General features: G+C 40.0%; 1 protein-coding gene across 10 annotated transcripts in view; it reads right to left on the bottom strand.

The window, feature by feature from the left end:
* The window catches only part of CDCA2 (cell division cycle associated 2), a 48995-nt gene that overhangs the window by 28231 nt on the left and 885 nt on the right, over positions 1 to 19879 (bottom strand). For 2 of the 10 annotated variants that reach the window (XM_023636182.2, XM_023636179.2), the window contains exons 2-7: positions 18751 to 18814; positions 18482 to 18655; positions 17119 to 17273; positions 6988 to 7138; positions 5535 to 5734; positions 3998 to 4082 (exon numbers count right to left, since the gene is read on the bottom strand). In XM_023636182.2, the coding sequence (XP_023491950.2) occupies positions 3998 to 4082; positions 5535 to 5734; positions 6988 to 7138; positions 17119 to 17273; positions 18482 to 18655; positions 18751 to 18814 (829 nt within the window). Of the gene's footprint in view, positions 1 to 3997; positions 4083 to 5534; positions 5735 to 6987; positions 7139 to 7253; positions 7381 to 8515; positions 8637 to 17118; positions 17274 to 18481; positions 18656 to 18750; positions 18815 to 19068; positions 19284 to 19331; positions 19711 to 19737; positions 19831 to 19879 lie in introns of those variants that run through there. The other 8 variants (XM_070256289.1, XM_023636183.2, XM_014737829.3 and 5 more) reach the window with 8 other exon arrangements.

Genomic DNA, 19879 nt, shown 5'->3' with positions numbered 1-19879 from the left:
GTAAGGAATGGATTCTAAGTATCCTGAAAAGCCAATGAAAGTTTTTAAGAAGGGGAATGACATAGTGCGACTTGCATTTGAAAAGAAGCATGCTGGCCACTATGAGGAAGACTCTAAGAAAGAGATGGGATGAGGGGGGAAGCAGGGAAATTACTTAAGAGAACAAAGAAAACAATCCAGGCATGAGAAGACGATAGCCTGGACCACAGTGACGGTGTTAGGACGTGAGAAGTGGTTAGACATTGGATACATTTTGAAGATAAGGCCAACAGCAGTTGTTAATGGGATAGGAAGTTTAACTCGAAAAAGGGAGGTGTCAAGATAACTCCAAGGTTTTTGGCAGAAGCAATAGATGAATGGCAGTAGGTATCATTTACCGAGATGAAGAAAACAGAGATGAGCAGACTGGGGAAGGGAAAATAATCAACCCTGTTTGAGTATGTGAAGTTTGAGCTGTTTATTAGACATCCAAGTGGAGATCAAGAAAGGCAGCTGGGTACTTAAGCTGAGAGTTCAGGCAAGGGGCCGAGGACAGGTATTTAAAGTTTGAAGTCAACAGCATCTAGATAGCATTCAATGTGAGAATGCCTGCAATCACTAGGGAGTGGTATAGAGAGAAAAGTCCAAGCGCTGAAGCAGGGCATTCAAATGTTTAAAGGTCAGGTTGGAAGAGGAGGAACAAACAAAACAACAAAGAAGAAATGGCCCTTGAAATAGAGGAAACCACACAGAATGATGTCCTGATGCGCAGTGAAGACGCTGTTTCCCACAGGAGGGCGCGGTTCGCTCTGTGTGTGACGCTCCCGAGACCTTGAGGAAAGGAACATACTGGGAGTAACTACTGGGATGGCAGCGGGGACTGCTGCCTACAAAGGCCTGTTTGGAGCAGGATCAAGACAGAATGGGAGGCAAGGAGACAGAGTGCAGCCTGCTCTGAAAGGGAGTTTTGCTACAGAAGAAAGCAAAGAAACTGAGTTCTGGCTGGAAGGAAATCCTGGGACAAAGACAAGTTTAAGATGGGAGATATTATGACACATTGTATGTTAATGGAAAAAATGAGTAATTCAGAAAAGGACACCTCAGACAGAGGGTTCTCAAAAAGGTTGGGGGCCACAAAGAAAGGCTGGCTTTGGATACGAGCACTGAGACCAGTGTAACAGGAGGAGAGGAGGAGGACGCTGTGCAGAGATGCAGGACAGTTTGCAGTGTAGGTGGCAGAGGACCAGGACATTGGCTTCTGACATCTTTTGTTTTCTTGGGGATGTAAGAAGCAAGGTTCTTAACTTTACTGAAGAAGCAAGGGACTGCAAAGGGGCACCAGGCAACTTTATCTCAGTCATCCATGGGTAGGGTGGCCAGATTTAGCAAATAAAAATGCAAGAGACCTAGTTAAATTTGAATTTTATCTAATTATTTATGAATGTTGTTGTTGATGCCGTCAAGTGAATTTCAACTCGTAGTGACCATGTGGACAGCAGAATGGGACTTTGCTCGGTCTTTTACTGCCATCCTGTCATCTTCCAGGGTGGTATCAGACAATGCTCTGTCTGCTATTCACAAGCTTTTCATGGCCAATTTTTTCAGAAGTGGATGGCCTCATCTGTCTTAGTCTGGAAGCTCCACTGAAACCTGTCCACCATGGGTAACCCTGCTGGTATTTGAAGTCCTGGTGGCACAGCTTTCACTTTCACAGCAGCACGCAGCCACCACAGTATGACAACCCACAGACGAGTGGTGTGTTTCCCTTAGCGGGAAATGAACTGGGACCATGATGGTAAGGGCACCAAATCTTAACCACTAGACGAGCATGACTGGCTTATGCATATGTACACCGATATAAAAGAAAAATAATGCATGGGACACACATATACTAAAGAATTATTTGTTTCTAAGAAATAAATTAAAAGTACCTTTAAAAAAAAAAAAGGCAAGGGAAGGAGGGCTGGAAGCTTGATGCGAAAGAGTGAACCAATTAAGAACGGAAGGGACTGTCGAGCAGTGCCGAGGCCCATGTGAGATGAAAAATTGGGTAAGGCTAGCAACACACAAAGTACTTAGCACAGGTATACATGGGGCAGGAGCACAGCAGGCAGAGACATTCCTGGGGCTCGGTTTCTGGCGAGATGGATAAGACAGATGAGGTGGAGAGGGCACGGGAAGTAATGGAGGTATCACACAGGCTCTCCTCGCCAAGCTCTCCTTTAACTAAGTATTTTCTATCCGACTTTATAAGATCTTTTCACTCTTCCTAAAGGTGCCCTGTCTGAGACATAATAACCTTGGAGTGCCACCAAATAACCAGCTTAAAACACCCAAATCAGCACTAGACTCCCTTAACTCAAGGCCCCATCATCGAGGGTGGATTTGCCTTTCCCGGTCTTACACAACATTTCTGCTTAGGGTCTGGTGAACTGTTAAAATGGGATATGTTGGCTCTTGCTGTGATGATCCCACTTAAGACAAATTGTAAAGGGAGGTGTTTGGTATGACAGTTTTGTTTTCTTTTGTTTTATTTCTTGGTGAGGAAGACTGTTGCTGAGCTAACATCTGTGCCAACCTTCCTCTATTTTCTATGCGGGACGCCTCCACAGCATGGCTTGATTACAGGTGTGTAGGTCCGCACCTGGGATCTGAACTTGCAAACCCCAGGCTGCCAAAGTGGAGGGCATGAACTTAACCACTACGGCACCAGGCCAGCCCCATGGTATGATGACAGTTTCTAATAACCACACTTAACACATTCTATAACTACTGTCAAAGAATATGTCACTCCTAAGACAAAGTCCCATGAAAGTGAAGCAAGAGAATTGGTAAGAAATGCTTATTTCATCTAGATGACAAACTCAGAACCCAGCTCTGTGCCCCATCCACCCACCACATGACTAAAATTAAGAAGTTAGAGCAGCACTACAAGAAATGCTAAAGAAAGTTCTTTTTCAGATTGAAGGGAAATGCTATCAGAGGGAAACTCAGATCTTCAGGAGGGAATGAAAAGCGCCAGAAATGGTATCTATCTGGGTAATTATAAAAGACTATTTCCCCCAAATACACATGGTTGTTTAAAGCAAAAAAGCACCTTGTGGGGTTTAAAATGAATGTAATATAGATGACATCTATAGTGTAAAGGACCATAAAAGACATGAGTGGGTGGATAGAAAACAGATCAATACAATTTGTAAAGTTCCTACTTTTTACATGAAGTTGTACAACATTAAGCTAAGAAGACTGTGAAAAGTTAAGGATGTAAATCACCATCCCTAGAGCAACCATTCAAAAAAGGCGCAATGAAATATAGTTTAAAAGGTAACTGGTAAATGGATTTCCAAAAAAAAAGATCAAATAAACCCAAGAAAGACAAACAGGTAAATAAAGGAATAAAAAACCAGAAAGAACAAACAAAACATTATGATAAAACGGCAGATTTAAATCAAACCTTATCAATAATGACTTGAGAGGTAAATGAGCCAAGTACTCCAACTTAAAGGCAGAGATTCTCAGAATGGATAAGAAAGCAAGACCCACTCACTACATGTCGACAAGAGTCTTACTTTAAAGACACAGGTGGGTTGAAAGTAAACCTGGTACCTTGCTGACGACTTTCAATCAATACAAGCATACTGATTTGGGGAAAGGCTGAATAAGTTTTAAATGCTGGTCCCTTTCCATACGCTTAAAAGCCAAAAAAGTCATGTGTAGGGTTTTCTCAAACAAAATACCCCTGTTAATATGTTCAGAGATCCTATTCTTTACAATAAACTCTATTAGCTTGGAAATAGTTCACTAATTCTTACCGGTAGCAGTTCAAAGAAAATGTCATCCCTGACTTAACAAGAATTCTGAAACATTTCTACTAGACCGGGAGCTCTTTAAATGTAGGGAACTATTTTAGTTTTCCCAAATTTTAGCATATAAGTACACCAACCATAAACATCTACTCAACAAGTTAAGTTTCAACGGGCGAACCGGCACACGTGCTAAAGAGAAACTACACACTTACCACTTGAAGCCTCTGTGAGCTTGGAACGTAGAACAGACTCTTCAATCAAACATCCAGACTGCATGAAACCAGATTCAGAAGATTTCTTGGGGAAAAAAAATTTAGAGTAAAGAAGTATTTATATCTTATTACTTATAGGATTACTGATTTCTTTATAAAGATCTGAGTAAGCATCACAGATTATCTGGAAATCTGACGTTAATCCAATCAATCACCTTCACTGTGTAGCTAATTGTTACAAAAGTATACAGGAATCTGACTGAAAACACAGCACTCATCTTAACTGCATCGTAAACCCCTCCTGGACAATTTTCAGCTCCCTAGGAAAGGGTGACAAGACACTTCTCTGTGGCCTTAACGTTTGAAGTCTAGAAAACTATCTTAACTACTTTCTTTAAAGAGGAAATTTTCAAAATAACAAAAACTGTTGTATAATTACTGATCAAACAACAAAAGTTATCAATAACTAAGACAGGAGAATAGCGAATGGCTAGGATAGAAAACACACTCATTAATCTGGAAAACATTTCCAAAGCATGGTGTATGTCTAAATAATTAACTAAAGTTCTGCTAAGAAACAATTACTATTAGTTCTGTCAGATGATTTCATATTAACTGGAATAAAGCAGAGCAAGCCGAGATGATAAGCACCTCTAAGATACAAATGAAATCTGCTGGACCCTGAAGAATCTTTAATGACCATCAGACACTTAGTACACCAGTCCAAACAAGATTAACAGGATGATACCGGATCTGGGTGACAGAGGAGGTCAGAAAGAAAGTTTCAACTCTAACGGCATTCGACTCTGTCTCCTCTCACTAGAGAAATGGGAACCTGCGCCATCAAACCAGAGCCAACGGCATGAGACGAGAGTCAGTCACGAGAGAACCAGCTACCTGCTCACATCTGAGTGAAGATCAAGTACCTTCAATTGTATTATTTAATCCATGTTGGTCATCGCCCTTTGACAAATCTTGACAGGCTTTAGGTAGTTAGTTATAAGCAACAAATATCCCTTCAGCTACTTGAAAGAAGAGAGGAGAGCAAAGAAGAAATTGATAAATAGCACCCTGCCTCCCAGTCAGTACTCGACCAGCGAGGGGCACAAGGCAGAAGAGCAAGACCCTCAGCCCTGAGGAATATAGCCCTTACATAATCCTCACCTAGTTTACCAGTTACGTGGAACTGATACGCTCATATGTCTGCCTCTCCCAGCAGACAAAAAGCTGTTCAAGAGCACAACTGTGACTTTCTCACTGTTGTACCATCCGCATCTAGAATGATACCTCCAAAGCAGAAGACCACAGGGCTTACTTTTTCATAATCAAAAGCAACATATTAATCAAACTGTCTCTAATAACCAATAAGCCAACCAATAAAAAAATTTAACAAGTAGGAAATACACACATGCAATTTAAAATCCAGCTACAACATAGCAGGACAAGTACTCTAATTGCAAACGGTCTTGACAGTCTTAAAACTGCCTACCCAGGAAACCAAAGTTTCACCTTCCTATGTTTCCAGTCAGTGAATTACCTCAGAAAGATCTGCAAGAGAAGCTCCAACAGCACACGCTCTGCCTGCACTGGAAGACGGAGCAATACTGACCACGTGGAGACCAAGTGTACCAGTCAGATTCCCAGCAGAGCTGCTCTGAGAAGACGTCCTCCGACGCTTGGAGGATAACTTTGCAGGGAACTCAGACTGCTGACATTCATCAGGGCTTTCTTTTCTGGCTATATATGCAAAACAAAATAACACAGGCATAAGTTTTTTTCACTGTATCATTTTAAAATGTTGTACACGTCTTAATAATTTTAGTAAAATTTAATGCTTGAGTTTAAATACTCTATCAATGAAAACAAAAGTCTAGTACATTTTTTTAATTCAAAAAAGGAAACCTAACTGAAAGGCAAGAGAACATAACTACTAAAACATAATAAAAATTTAATTAGAATTTTTTTCAGACTTCAAAATGTACAGATATGCTAAAATACATTTGCATTTCTGATACAGCATCTCATTCCATTTTTAAATTTACAATGAAACCTTTTCTTTGGAACATTTTAAAGGATTTGGTTATGTTCTAATACTGGTTCTGCTCTGATCGTGTATTTTATGAAAATTACAGCCACAATGTGCCTCAGCTCTTCCTGGCAACAAAAAGGGAATTTAATCGTCTGCAGAACTAGAGTAATCATGTAAATAAAATATTCTATAACTCAGGTAAAAACCGGAAAATAGGTTTAAGTTACAAACTATAAACACAAATCAGTACATGGTGTGGGTCATGCCCTGTGGACGCTGATGAACCAGACTTGTCTTGAGCACCAGTGCACTGTGTGCAAGGAGGTGCTGAAATGTGGTTCAAGAAACCAAAACGACAGCATTTGGAACCTAGGGTGCAGAGCACGAGAGGAACGCTTGTGATGATTACAGTCGGGCCAAGACTTTGCCCAATTCTGGCGTTGGAAATGATGTGTGACTGGAAAATCAAAAGTGACAGATAAAAGAGCCAAATGATTTACAATCTAAAAGTTATGATAAAGAATACAGCAGGCTATTAAGATGTCAGATTAGATATATCTGTTTGTTCTATCCGAGCTGGGTGTTTGGTATCCACACAAATGCTTGCCAAAACTTAATAATAATCCTCTCAAGTCAAGGTTTCTACACTCAGATTTGCCACACGCCCTATTCTAAAGATGAAATGAGCTAATCAACCCTGACATTTTCACACTTAAAACATAATTGTGGCCATGTGGAAAGGTCGGCTCACGACTGTCTCATATCAGGGTTTGTCAAGAGAAACCAGAAATCTAGATTTTTGTGTGAAATGTCCCAAATTTTAAATTTTAGGCCCCATTTAATAATACAGCTCCGCTCAGAAAAGACTACTTTCACACTGTGGAACTAAATCTTCTTTATACCTCAGAGGTTTGTCTGAATAAACACAGAAGCCCAAATTGACTGAAATCTTTCTACTCACTCAAGCCTGGTGTCTCGAACTCTCCTTCTGCCGCTGAGAATTCGGGACAGTCAGTCATTTTCTCATCTTCCTTTATGGAGTGAAAAGCCGACTGGAAGGCAGATATTCGCTCTCTTAAAGAATTAACATTTTGATACAGTACAGGGCTTCCCTGTTAAAATACAGAGACATACAGAAATACAAAATCATAATGTTATAAATCAAATCAAACATCCTTTCTATATTTTAGGCCTATAACCCTCGAATCCAAAACTAAATGCACTTACTGAAGATCAGAAGTAATAAATTAGCAGAGCAGAGCCTCTTCTCCCTTGAACGACACACCTTCAGTGTGAACATTAGGTGTGCTGCCAGCATCTGAGTTTCTCCTCTGCTCCTCCCTCAGTTTTTAACCTGAGCAAAGAGGAAGCGCTGTGTGGTATGTTCAGATGTGCAGCTGTAGCCTAGATACTAATAAGTCCACGGACTACACAAGAGAAGGCTCAAGTGGGTGGAAAGTGCTCTAAAAAAGCACCCAAATAAAATGTAACCCCAATTATTTGGGGACTAAACAACTCTTTAAAAGGATTATTTCTTGAAGGGGTGGGCGCTTAAGGACCCTCTTTTATAACTTAGAGTCCATAACCTCAAACAGCCTCAGTGAATGAAATCTGAAAGGGAAAGAGGTTTACCACAAAAATATTTGAGAGAGGCCAGTCTAAAAGACTATACGGAGAATACAAGAACGCACTGAATCCTGGAGAGAGGGCAAGGAGGAGCCTGCCTATTTGGAAGTTTTACCGACGGTCTGCTAAAACATCCACTGAAACTCAGCTGCCTGACACCTCTGTGCCACGTGGTCTCAGCGTACCTAGTCTAACTCACGACAGTCTCACTACTCACGTCCGTCCATACACACCCTCTCCCCAGAAGGCCAGAACAAGACACCTGCCCTCAAATTTACCCTCTCTCCTTTGGCTCTCCACAGCTAAATTTTCCTGATTTCATGGGACCTCACTTCCTTGGAGCTGAAAGCCAGCCATTCACTAAAACTACAACGCCCAACAGTTAGATGGTCTAAGCGCAGGAGCCCTCTGGATAACAGGGCTTCAGCCAAAGAGTCATCAGATGAAAGTGATACTATCAGGGATAGACATGCCAGATAAAATAAATGCAAGTATAGCCACGCGTTGTTTCATGTCAAGGACAGTCAGAAATGCGTCATTAGGCAATTTCGTCACTGCGTAGAGTGCACTTACACAAACCTAGACGCTATAGTCTACTACACACCCAGACCATATGGTACTAATCTTATGGGACCACCATTGTATATGCAGTCTGTCATTGATCGAAATGTCATTATGTGGAGATGACTCTAATACACAATTTACAAGTTCTGTTAATCCATAAAACAAATTACTGATTATGTTCTCGATACATATTCCTTTTTTTCCCCTTTATTATTTAGACTAACATATTTCCACTGTTTTGGAGCTGGCAGCAATTTTAAAAATTAAACCAACAGGCAAAAGTAAGGTAAAAAAATTACCTCCCTTAAAGATACTGTACGGAGAAAACTCAGTTAAAATCTTGAAGACATGCTTGATGGTGAATCTCCTCACACACTTGATTCCATTCCCACTTAAATACTTTCATAAAGCAAACTCTCTGTTACATAATAACAGAATATTTTAAATTCAAATATGGTTGATGATGTAAACCTTTATGACATAAACCACACATAACATTCATAAAAAGTTGGTGGGCAGCTCATATCTATATGAGATACGAAGAAAGAAAGGGGTTATCCCAAAGTTATACAATTTATCTTGAATGTGCTTTTTTTGTACTCATATTTGATCATGGGAGGGGCAGGTGTAATGTCCTAGGAATTGGGAGCACTTCAAAATGCTGCTTAAAACAAATGAAAGGTTCCCTAGTCAAAACTGTTTTTTCTTTATTTTCTGATGGAGAATGAGAATAAACAAAGTAAATAAAAAATTCAAAACTGTACTGCTTTTTTTGGGTTAATGAAGAAATTAAAAGAGAAATCAACAAATACCTGGAGACCAATGAAAATGAAAGTACAATATATACCAAAATCTATGAGATACAGCAAAAGTAGTATTAAGACGGAAGCTAATAGCAATACAGGCCTGTCTCAAGAAATAAGAAAAATTTCAGATAAAGAATCTAACGGTGTACTTAAAGGAACCATAAAAGAAGAACAAATGATGCCCAAAATCAGTAGAGGGAAGGAAATCAAAATCAGAGTGTAAATAAATGAAATAAAGACTGAAAAGACTGATGAAATAAAGAGCTGGTTCTTTGAAAAGATAAACAAAGTTGACAAACATTTAGCTAGACTCACCAAGAAAAAAAGAAGGCTCAAATAAATAAAATCAGAAATGAAAGAGGAGAAATTACAAGGGATACCAGAGAAACACAAAGGATTAAAAAAGAATGCTATAAAAAGTCATATGCCAACAAATTGGATAACCTAGGAGAAATGGATGAATTCTGAGAATCATACACCTTCCAAAACTGAATCAAGAGGAAATAGAGAATCTGAATAGACTGATCACTAGTAAGGAGATTGAAAAGGTAATCAAAAACCTCCCAAAAAACCAAAGTCCAGGACCAGATGGCTTCCCCAGCAGTCTACCAAACATTCAAAAAAGATTTCATACCTATCCTTCTCAAACTCTTCCAAAAATTGAAGAGGAGGGAACACTTCCTAACACATTCTACAAGGCCAACTTTTCCCTGATACCAAAATCAGACAAGGACAAAACAAAAAAAGAAAATTACACGCCAATATCATTGATGAACACAGACACAAAAATCCTCAACAGAATATCAGGAAATCGAATACAACAAACACGTTAAAAGGATCATACACCATGATCAAGTGGGATTTATTCCAGGGATGCAGGGATGGTTCAACATCCACAAATCAATCAATGTGATACACCACATTGACAAATTGAGCAATAAAAATCACATGATCATCTCGATAGATGCAGAGAAAGCATTTGACAAGATACAGTATCCATTTATGATAAAAACTCTGAATAAACTGAGTATAGAAGGAAAGTACTTCCACATAATAAAGGCCATATATGACAAGCCCACAGCTAACATCATTCTCAATGGAGAAAAACGGAAAGCCAACCCTCTAAGAACAGGAACCAGACAAGGATGCCCATTTCCGCCACTCTTATTTAACACAGTACTGGAAGTCCTAGTCAGAGCAATCAGGCAAGAAAAAGAAATATACGGGATCCACATTGGAAAGGAAGAAGTGAAACTGTTACTACTTACAGATGACATGATATAAGATACAAAAACCTTTAGGCTCCACGAAAAACCAGTTAGAACCAATAAATAAGTTCACAAAGCTGCAGGAGACAAAATCAACATACAAAAATCTGTTGCATTTGTATACACTAATATTGTACTATCAGAAAGACAAATTAAGAAAACCATTTATGATTTTCTTATACCATTTATGATTGCATCAAAAAGAATAAAATACCTAGGAATAAATTTAATGAAGGATGTGAAAGACCTGTACACTGCAAAGTGTAAGAAATTGATGAAAGAAACTGAAGAAGACACAAATAAATGGAAAGACTTCGTGTTCATGAATTGGAAGAATTAATCTTGTTAAAATGTCCCTACTACACAGAACAATCTACAGATTCAATGCAATCCCTATCAAAATCCCAATGCAATTTACCACAGAAATAAAACGAACAATCCTAAAATTTGCATGGAACTACAAAAGACCCTGAATAGCCAAAGCCAAAGAAATCTTGAGAAAGAAAAACAAAGCTGGAGGCATCATACTCCCTGATTTCAAACTATGTTACAAAGCTATTGTAATCCAGAGTATGGTACTGGCATAAAAACAGACACACTGATTAACGGAACAGAATAGAGAACCCAAAAGTAAACCCATGCATATATGGTCAATTAATTTATGACAAAGGAGCCAAGAATATACAATGGGGAAAGGACAATCTCTTCAATAAATGGTGTTGAGAAAACTGGACAACCACAGAACAAAAGAATGAAACTAGACCCTATCTTACACCATACACAAAAATTAACCCCAAATGGGTTAAAGACTTGAACATTAGACCTGAAAATATAAAACTCCTAGAAGAAAAGATAGGCGGTAGGCTCTTTGACATCAGTCTTGGTGATGATTTTTTGGATTTGATACCAAAAGCAAAGGCAACAAAAGCAAAAATAAACAAGTGGGACTACATCAAACTAAAAAGCTTCTCAACAGCAAATGAAATCATCAACAAAATGAAAAGGCAATCTATTGAATGGGAGAAAATAATTGCAAATCATATTCCTCGTAAGGGGCTAATATCCAAAATATACAAAGAACTGATATAACTCAAGAGCAAAAAAAAAAAATCTGACTTAAAAATGGGCAGAAGATCTGAATGACATTTTCCCCAAGACATACTGATAGTCAGCAATCACATGAAAAGGTGCTTAACATCACTAATCATCAGGGAAATGAAAATCAAAACCACAATGAGATTTCACTGCACACCTATTAGAAAGGCTATTCCCAAAAAGACAAGAAGAGCCAGCCCTGATGGCATAGTGGCTAAAGTTTGGTGTGCTCTGCTTTGGCAGCCCCAGTTTGGTTCCCGGGTGCAGAACCACACCACCCATCTGTCAGCAGCCATGCTGTGGCAGTGGCTCACACAGAAGAACCAGAAGAACTTACAACTATACCCAACTATGTACTGGGGCTTTGTGGGGGAAAAAGGAAGAAAAAGGAGGAAGAATGGCAACAGATATTAGCTTAGGGCAAATCCTTCCCTGCAGAGACAAAAAAAAAAGACAAGAAACAACAAGTGCGGGTAAGGATGTGGAGAAAAGTGAATCCTTGTGCACTGTTGGTGGGAATATAAATTGGTGCAGCCACCATGGAAACCAGTATGGAGGTTCCTCAAAAGTTAAAAATAGAAATACCATATGATCCAGCAATTCCATTTCAGGGTATTTATCCGAAGGAAATAAAAACATTAACTCAAAAAGAAATACGTACCCCTACATTCATTGCAGCATTATTTACAATAACCAAGATATGGAAAGAAATGGAAACAACCCAACTGTCCATTGATGGATGAATGACTATATACCACATTTTCCTTACCCCCCCTCCACACACACACGAGTATTTTTCAGCCATAAAAAAGAAGGAAATCTTGCCATTTGTGACAAACGGATGGACCTTGAGGGCATTATGCCAAGAGAAGTCAGTCAAAGAAAGACAAATACTGTATGATCTCACTTACATGTGTAATCGAAAAGCAAACAAAAAAACAAATAAAAAACGAGTTCACAGAGACAGAGATTGGTGATTGTCAGTGGTGGGGGTGCAAAATGAATGAAGGGGTTAAGAGGAACAAACTGTCAGTTATAAGATGAATAAGTCCTGCGGATACAATGTACAGCATGGTGACTATAGTTAATCGTACTGTATCGCATATTTGAAAGTTGCTAAGAGAGTAGATCTTAAAAGTGCTCATAACAAGAAAAAAAATTTTTTAACTATGCATGAATAGATACTAACTCATTTTGCTAATCATCTTGGAATATACACAAATCCATTACATTATACACATGAAACTAATATAATGTTATATGGCAATTATACCTCAATTTAAAAAATTTCAAAAAAAAAGAAACAGCAGAATAAACATATAACTAAGAGATGTGGAAGCAAATACCACAAGCATCAGCTAGAAAAGCTGAAAGCCTTAGAAAAAGAGAAAGGGAGGATAAAGCAGCTATACACTATTGTTTTTATATATAAATGCTATGGTACTAATTGATTCTTTATGTACATATACATTTTAATTTATATAAACTTTTAAAAAAGTATTTGCAAGAAAATTTTATACTGTTGGAACACAGAATCTAGATTGGGTAAGGGATAAGAGAGGAAACAGTGAAAATGTGCTAAGGTCGATAGTTGGAAGGTTTCAACCAGATGAGAGAATCGTAAAGAAGGCTGCCGTGTAGGTAAGAGAGAGATGATGGAAGTGAAGAGTGCAACCGGGATACACTAGCAGTGACTGCTCAGGTAGAGGAGAGATCACCGGAGCTACAGAAGTCAAGGACCCGAGACCGCCAGGATGTTGCATGGATCATCCATGTGGTTGGTGAGCTATTCAAGAATGAAATAAGAGCAGTGGAGGAAAGATGGAGAGGCATTTCTCTTCAACTTCTCCTCCAAAATGCTTTCTTTCTAAAATGAGGGAAGGTGGAGAAAATAAACAGGGGATGAATTATTAAAGCATATAGGCCCTTATACTTTACAAAAAACTAAAATGTTCTACTAGTGCATTTGCAGAACATTTCAGTAAATTGGAACATGTAACTATTTAAAATTATTTTATTCATGCATTCAATGAATTTGTTGAGGAAGAAAGAGTAGATGAAGTGAGAACTGAAAGAGCAGAGCAACCAGGGGTAGTTACAGCAGAGGCAAATGTCAAAGGTAAAGGACAGCACTGCCCTGTTCACAAAACCACTCAGTTTAAAAGCCCCCGCTTTTTAACGATGCTAGATACTAGAACTATATATTCAAGTACTTCTTTTAGTATAGTCATATGATATGAATGGGGGTGTGTTTCTGTGTATATGCATATTCTTAAGAAAGAAAAACGAGAGAGAAATCAACAGCATATATGGAATATCAACGGACAGAAAGGGACTTGGGCCAGAGAAAGCTGAAACTGACAGGGCTCCTTAGGGAGGTTTGACAGCAAGAAACAAGCAGACGTGGGGCAGACTCCCAAAAAAGGCTCAGGTATCCAAAGCATCAGGTATTTCTCAAACAAGGGTCAAGGGCAGGACTCAAAACAAGAACAACATTGAAATTGTATCAGTAGCACAGATCTCTCCACAAATAAGAAGGGGCCTTTACATTTTGGAGGGAACACAGAGATATAGGATGCCATGAGATTTACGCCTCCATCAACAGCTAAGGATAGGGGACCCTGTTCTGAAAACAGAATTTGTCTGAGCCTTCTCAATGAAGTCAGACTTTCAGCCATAGAACACTTGAAGTCAAATGTTTATACCCCCAGGAATCCCTCTCAGAGAAAACGGATCTGCCAAAGAGAAAAAACCCATAGGATTCTGACATTTGGGAGTTCTTCCAACAAAAAAGTGGTCCCATTGTTCTACATAGAAATCTACCAGCCAACAAACCCAGACCATGCACAATGAGCTCCCAGTCAGTTTTTTAAAGTGCCTCACTTTTAAAAATGAACAGACAGTCAAGGATCACTAGCCACCTGAAGAAAGATTCCAGCACAAGACAGAGCCTAAAATAATCAGGTAGCAAAACTGAACCTGAAGGAAAAGAGATTCTGCCAGATGAGGAAGAAAACTTCAACAAAACTATAATGTCCTCAACAATCCAGAAAGAAAGGAACTTCATCTGAAATTTTATAACACCATGAAGAGAGCTTCCAGAATGAAAAAGTAGGCCACACCAAGGACAGGAAGTCAAAATATGTGTTGAATTCTTCAACTCTGTAGGCTAATATACAATGGAGCAATGCCTTCCAAATTTTGACGGAAAATACGTCCGACCTAGATTTCTATACTAAGACAAACCATAATTCAAACATGCTAGAAGAGTAAACTTTGTCAAATATGCAGAAGCTCCAGAAAAACGAGGTAGTAAGCCAAGAAAAGAGAAAGATATGAGGTCAAGGAAACAGGGAATCCAAATGGGAGAGGAAAAGGGAATGACCAAGGATGGTGGAAGGAAGTCACAAAGTGACAGCTGTCCAGCAAATCTAAATGGTAACCAAGGCAACAGGAGGAAGAAGACACAGGACACCAAAAAAAGAGAAAAGAACCTATAGACTCTTAAGGTTTACAGTTTTGTCAAGTTTGGGGATGAGATTATATAACAAATTAAAAGACTAAACCCCACCAAAAGAAGTATTTACTAACTACAGGGAAAACAAATGTGCAAGAAGGAAATATGACCCTAACATTCCACATAGGAGTTTGTGAAAAACATCTACATGATTAAATCACACAAACTAAACCCTAATTTAAAAAATTTACAATTGACTGTATTGGAAGGATGGAGAAAAGGGAAAGTGCTGGAACAGCTGTGGCCAGGAGATGTGATAGAAAATTCCTGTTTTTCACAGAAATAACAATAATAAATCTAAAGCATAAAATGTTCCAGATAAAACAGTTTTAAGTACTGGTATTAATGTATTCACCCCCATAAAACCCTTGTTATGATCATCACCCCCATTTTATACATGAAGAAAAAGACAGAGAATAAGTAACTTGCCAAAAGTCACAATTAATGAACAATAAAGCAAAGAATCAACCCCCAGCAATATAGCTCCATAGTTCCTGCTCATATCTACTATAACAGCAGTTCTCAGGAAGTCTTTACACTCTCAAAAATTATTAAGAACACCAAAGACTCAGTTCATGCTGGTTATATCTATCAAGAGTATTTTAATAGCCTTTTCAGAATTGTGGAGATTCTTCTTTATTGCAACACAAAACGTAACAAAGATTTCTTAAAGGTTAGTTGCAATGTCAAATATGAAATCACATCACTGAACTTTTCATATTCTCTTATGTTAAAATCCATGGGTCTACCGGGCAATTTGAGAGTCTATTTTGCATGCACTGGTCATATGGAAAAATATTGATTTACTCACTTATGCAGATGTTCCAAATGTTGACACATTTTATTATGCAATATAAAAACCACATTCATTAATATCCCCACTGATCTATCAGAAGTCTAGCTATTGAGAAGTTGTCAAGCTCGTGGTGGGAAATACAAGTTTTCCAAAATTCTAATGTTTTTTTGAAAACTCAGATTTTTTCATTGGTCAGAAATATTTCCGTTTTTCCTTAAAGGGGCAGGTTTGCTGTTCATTTTTGAGAAAATATTGCCCACATTCCCAAGTCTGACTAACCACGACATCTGGCAGTCATTCTTTCAAGTAAAAATGATGTTCCATGAAAAAAAGTGGCTAGATCAGCTTACAGCTTGAACAATCACACACAGGATTTCTTTCAAAACATCCACCACACTTCTGGACGTACTCTGGAAGTCCTTGATGCATAATTTGCATTTCATCCTACGTCATACTCAAAGGTTGAGAATTAATACTAATTTATAATCTTTATTGCTTCCTCAAGGATGCTAAGTGAAACCGGCATTGCTATTTCCTGTGAATGAGTAGCAGTGATGAATAAAATGGCAGCTTGGTACCACCAGTTTTACCCACCACTGCTTTTACACCATGAGTGCAAACATCGGCATAGTGAAAAAAGGCAAATCAAGTCTTAGTGCTATCAGAAAATAATGTTTTGCCCTCGTATACCTCTTGAATGGGACTCAGGGATCCCTAGGGATCTCAGATAATCTTTGAGAACCACGGCACTGCACTATACAGCCTCACACATACAATGTCTAAAACGGAAAAATAAAGAAGTGCCATTGTAAACACAGTGTAAAACAGGAAGGCCAATATCGAGAGTCAGAAGTAGCTGTCCTTCAAGAAAGGTAAGCTGGGGACTGTCTTCCATAGTAGGCCTTGTACCACTTTTGAATTTTTGGGAGCTTGTATTATTCTGACAAAAATCTGCAAAAATACTAAATACTTCCCCATCAGCTGACAAATAATTTGCTCCCTTCCACTAGGTTATCCCAAATACATTTTGTCCTGGAGGAATTCTTGCCCCTACATGCCAACACACAGTAGTCACAAAAAAATTAGACGCTCAGAGACAAGATACTAACAGAAAAAGGTCGGAAAACACTGCCTCATGTCATCATAGGAAAACAGACATTAACTAGAAAAAAACTTGCAAAACAAAATGGAAAGCTCCTCTAGAAAGCCATTTCTATCCAACATCTCCTAACTCTTAATATCTCCATGCTCAACATCACCATTCATGCTAACTGCATACTTTCTGTAAAACAAAATATTCTCTCCAGATCCAAAAGAGATGAGGGGCACTGGAAGGTAGAAACACTACAGAAAAGCTTCATAACAGAGCAAAACATTCTCCCTGGAAGAATTCATGACAGGTCTTAGAAGAAAATCATACCTGAAAAAGGGAATTCTGTGTCAAAGGAGATTTCTCTGCATTCTTTACATTCCGCTGCTGAGCAATGAAACGAATAAGATGGTTTGTTTCAGGAGAGCCCCGGGCACCAACTGTAGAGCGTCGTCTGGATTTTTTAAGGTAGGTTGGTGACTTTCCTATAATGAAAACTTTCTTTTAAATTGGAATAAAACAAGGCGATCGTCAGTAATCATATCCTGAATACCCAAGATGTACCGGCCTGAGAGAAAGCATGATAAACTGATGATACAGAAACCTAAATACAGAATTACAGGCAAAATTGTCCTGAAAAGTTGCATAGGGATCTTTGTTTTTTCTATTGATTTATTCCACGCTCCTGGAACAGTGCCTGGCACATAGAAGGCATTTATCAAATAGTTGTGGAATAAAGGCATGAACACATCTTAATTAATGGCTCTCATTTTTGTTTCATATTTCCTGCACACAGAGGTGGGTAATGGCTTGCTTTGGACTAAGAATTTGTCTTTTTCTGAATTAGTGAGTCTTATCCCCAAGACTGAAAGGAAAGATCTCCACCTAGATACATGTACTCTCATGTTCCCAATTCTTCAAGGTAATTTTTCTTTTAGATACCTACCTACCTTCAGCACACTACGCTGAGTTCTGGCCATACACCTAAGCACACAATATAAATCTAGCCTTTTAAAGGTCTAAGAGCGATGTTCTTGAGAAGAGAACATAGAATGGCAAGCCACTTCGGTCCTCTCTCAGTGCCACATTTCCTAGTCTTGCATCCTTTGACTTTCAAGTCCCACATTACCCCTCCATTTCTAAATGCTGTTCTCTAATCTAATTCCATTCCCATATTTCCGTCTTCTCCATCTAAATCAGACTTTATAGGCTCCTGTGAATTTCATTTCTACTGCTTTAAGATTAGTCTTTGAGTGAATTTTCTGTTTGTAATTTTGAAAGGGGCATATCCCAGTCTTTCAATGTCATCTTTTCTGAATTGCCCTTCAACTTTCTCTTACTTTTGTCATACATAACCACAGAACAGACTGCTTTTCCTTTTAGTATACACACTCCTGTAACCCATATGTCTGGTCAAAAAGTGATTCACACACTATTCTTTTCCAGTTTGGGCATGGAGCACAACTCTGACTTAGGAGCATTGTAATGTTGGGTGGCCTGGGACCCTAGTATCCTGCTATGCTAGATGAACTGTGCATGCGCACGAAGTCTCCCTGAGGAAACAAGTTTGCAGAGTCAGTCAATTTAGAAAGGTAAGGTAGTAAGACAGACAGGCTAGATGAGCAAAATTGAGTTATATTAGAGCTATTTTTACACTTCAAAAGCACTGCAATAGAATGACAACTTCTCTTACCGGAAGAGCTCTTTACAAAGCTTTCAGGTGTGATTCCCAATTGCTCTACAGTTACTGAGGAGAAGTCCAAAGGTGATTGAAAAGCATCTGGTGTGCAACAATCAGGAGTCACTTCCGCTGCACGCTTCTGAGGAGTTACAAACTTCTCATTTCCCAAAGTGAAAGAGGCCTTCTCTGAAAGAGACAGCATGTTGTGGGGGTTAAACATCGTTATCAAGACAAACACCTAAACCTAAAATTTCACAACGAGGCAACAGATCACTACGTACCAGCGTTATAAATAACAGACTCCTTGGTTTCAGGGGGTTCGCTGTCCTTTGAATTGTTATCCATCTAAAAAAGAGTAAGAAAAATGAGAAATAACCACACCCCTCAGATTAATGTGCTTCGATCGAGATCCTCACTCAAGGCCGACTCCTAATGCAATCTATACTGGCACGAAAATGGACATCAAGAGAGTACTTTTGGAGCTCAAACTAAACAGGGAGAAATGGAAGAAACTGCTGTTCAGGATGAAACAGAGCAGACTCCCTAGTGTATAAGCCACGGCTTCTCAACCTTAGCGAACACCTGAACCATCTGGGTACCTGTTAAGCAGGCAGCTTTTAGGATTCCCAGAAATTCTAATTCAGGAGATCTGGCTGACCCTCGAACCTGCATTTTAAAAACCCCGCGGGCGATCGGTTCAGGCCGCAGGACCCCTCGCTCGGTGCGGCCGGACAAGCGGGGCACGCTTCCGAGCAGCACGCCGCAGAAACAGCTCGGCGCTCCCGCGTCCGGAGCGCGAGCCGGGCCGCCCGCCGCACCCCCCGCTCCCAGCCCGGCCCGCCCCCCCTGGGGTATCGCGAACACTGCACCGCGGAGGAGCGTCGTGGCTGTCTTGCCTTCCAGACCTCGGCTCTCTGGGCCTGAAGGTTCGCTCGAGAAGGCAGATGCTGGCCGCCAAGCTCGCCGCCGGCAGGCCGCCTCGTCCCGGCCCCGCCGCGCTGTCTCCGGGACCCGGCAGCCGCGGTTCCCGAACCCACCCCTCGGCCCGGCCGCCACCCGCCGCCGGATTCAAATCGCCGGCCCCGCCCCTCGGCGTTCGGCGTCCCTCTGCAGATCTCTACGCCGCCGCCACCCGCACGTGTCCGCGCCCGCTCCGAACTCTCCCCGGCCTCTGCCTCGCCGTCCCAGGACAGGAGTGGCTTTGTGGTCTCCGAGAGAAGCCACCGCTAGCTACGTGACGCACTTGGCCAGACACACCCGCTGCTGACCTGTGTCCACGGGGACTACTTTCCATGAGTCTCGCGGAGGAACCCTTCGGTTAGCCACCAGTTTGTCCCCGCCTTTCGATTGGATGCTGCAAACTTCGAAAAGAATCATTGGACCAATCCTGACAGAACGACGGGCTGGCTC

This window comes from Equus caballus, chromosome 2, assembly GCF_041296265.1.
Source record: "Equus caballus isolate H_3958 breed thoroughbred chromosome 2, TB-T2T, whole genome shotgun sequence".
Classification (NCBI taxonomy): Eukaryota; Metazoa; Chordata; class Mammalia; order Perissodactyla; family Equidae; genus Equus; species Equus caballus.
Note: the sequence above shows the minus strand (reverse complement) of the source record. Positions and strands in the feature narration are given on the sequence as shown.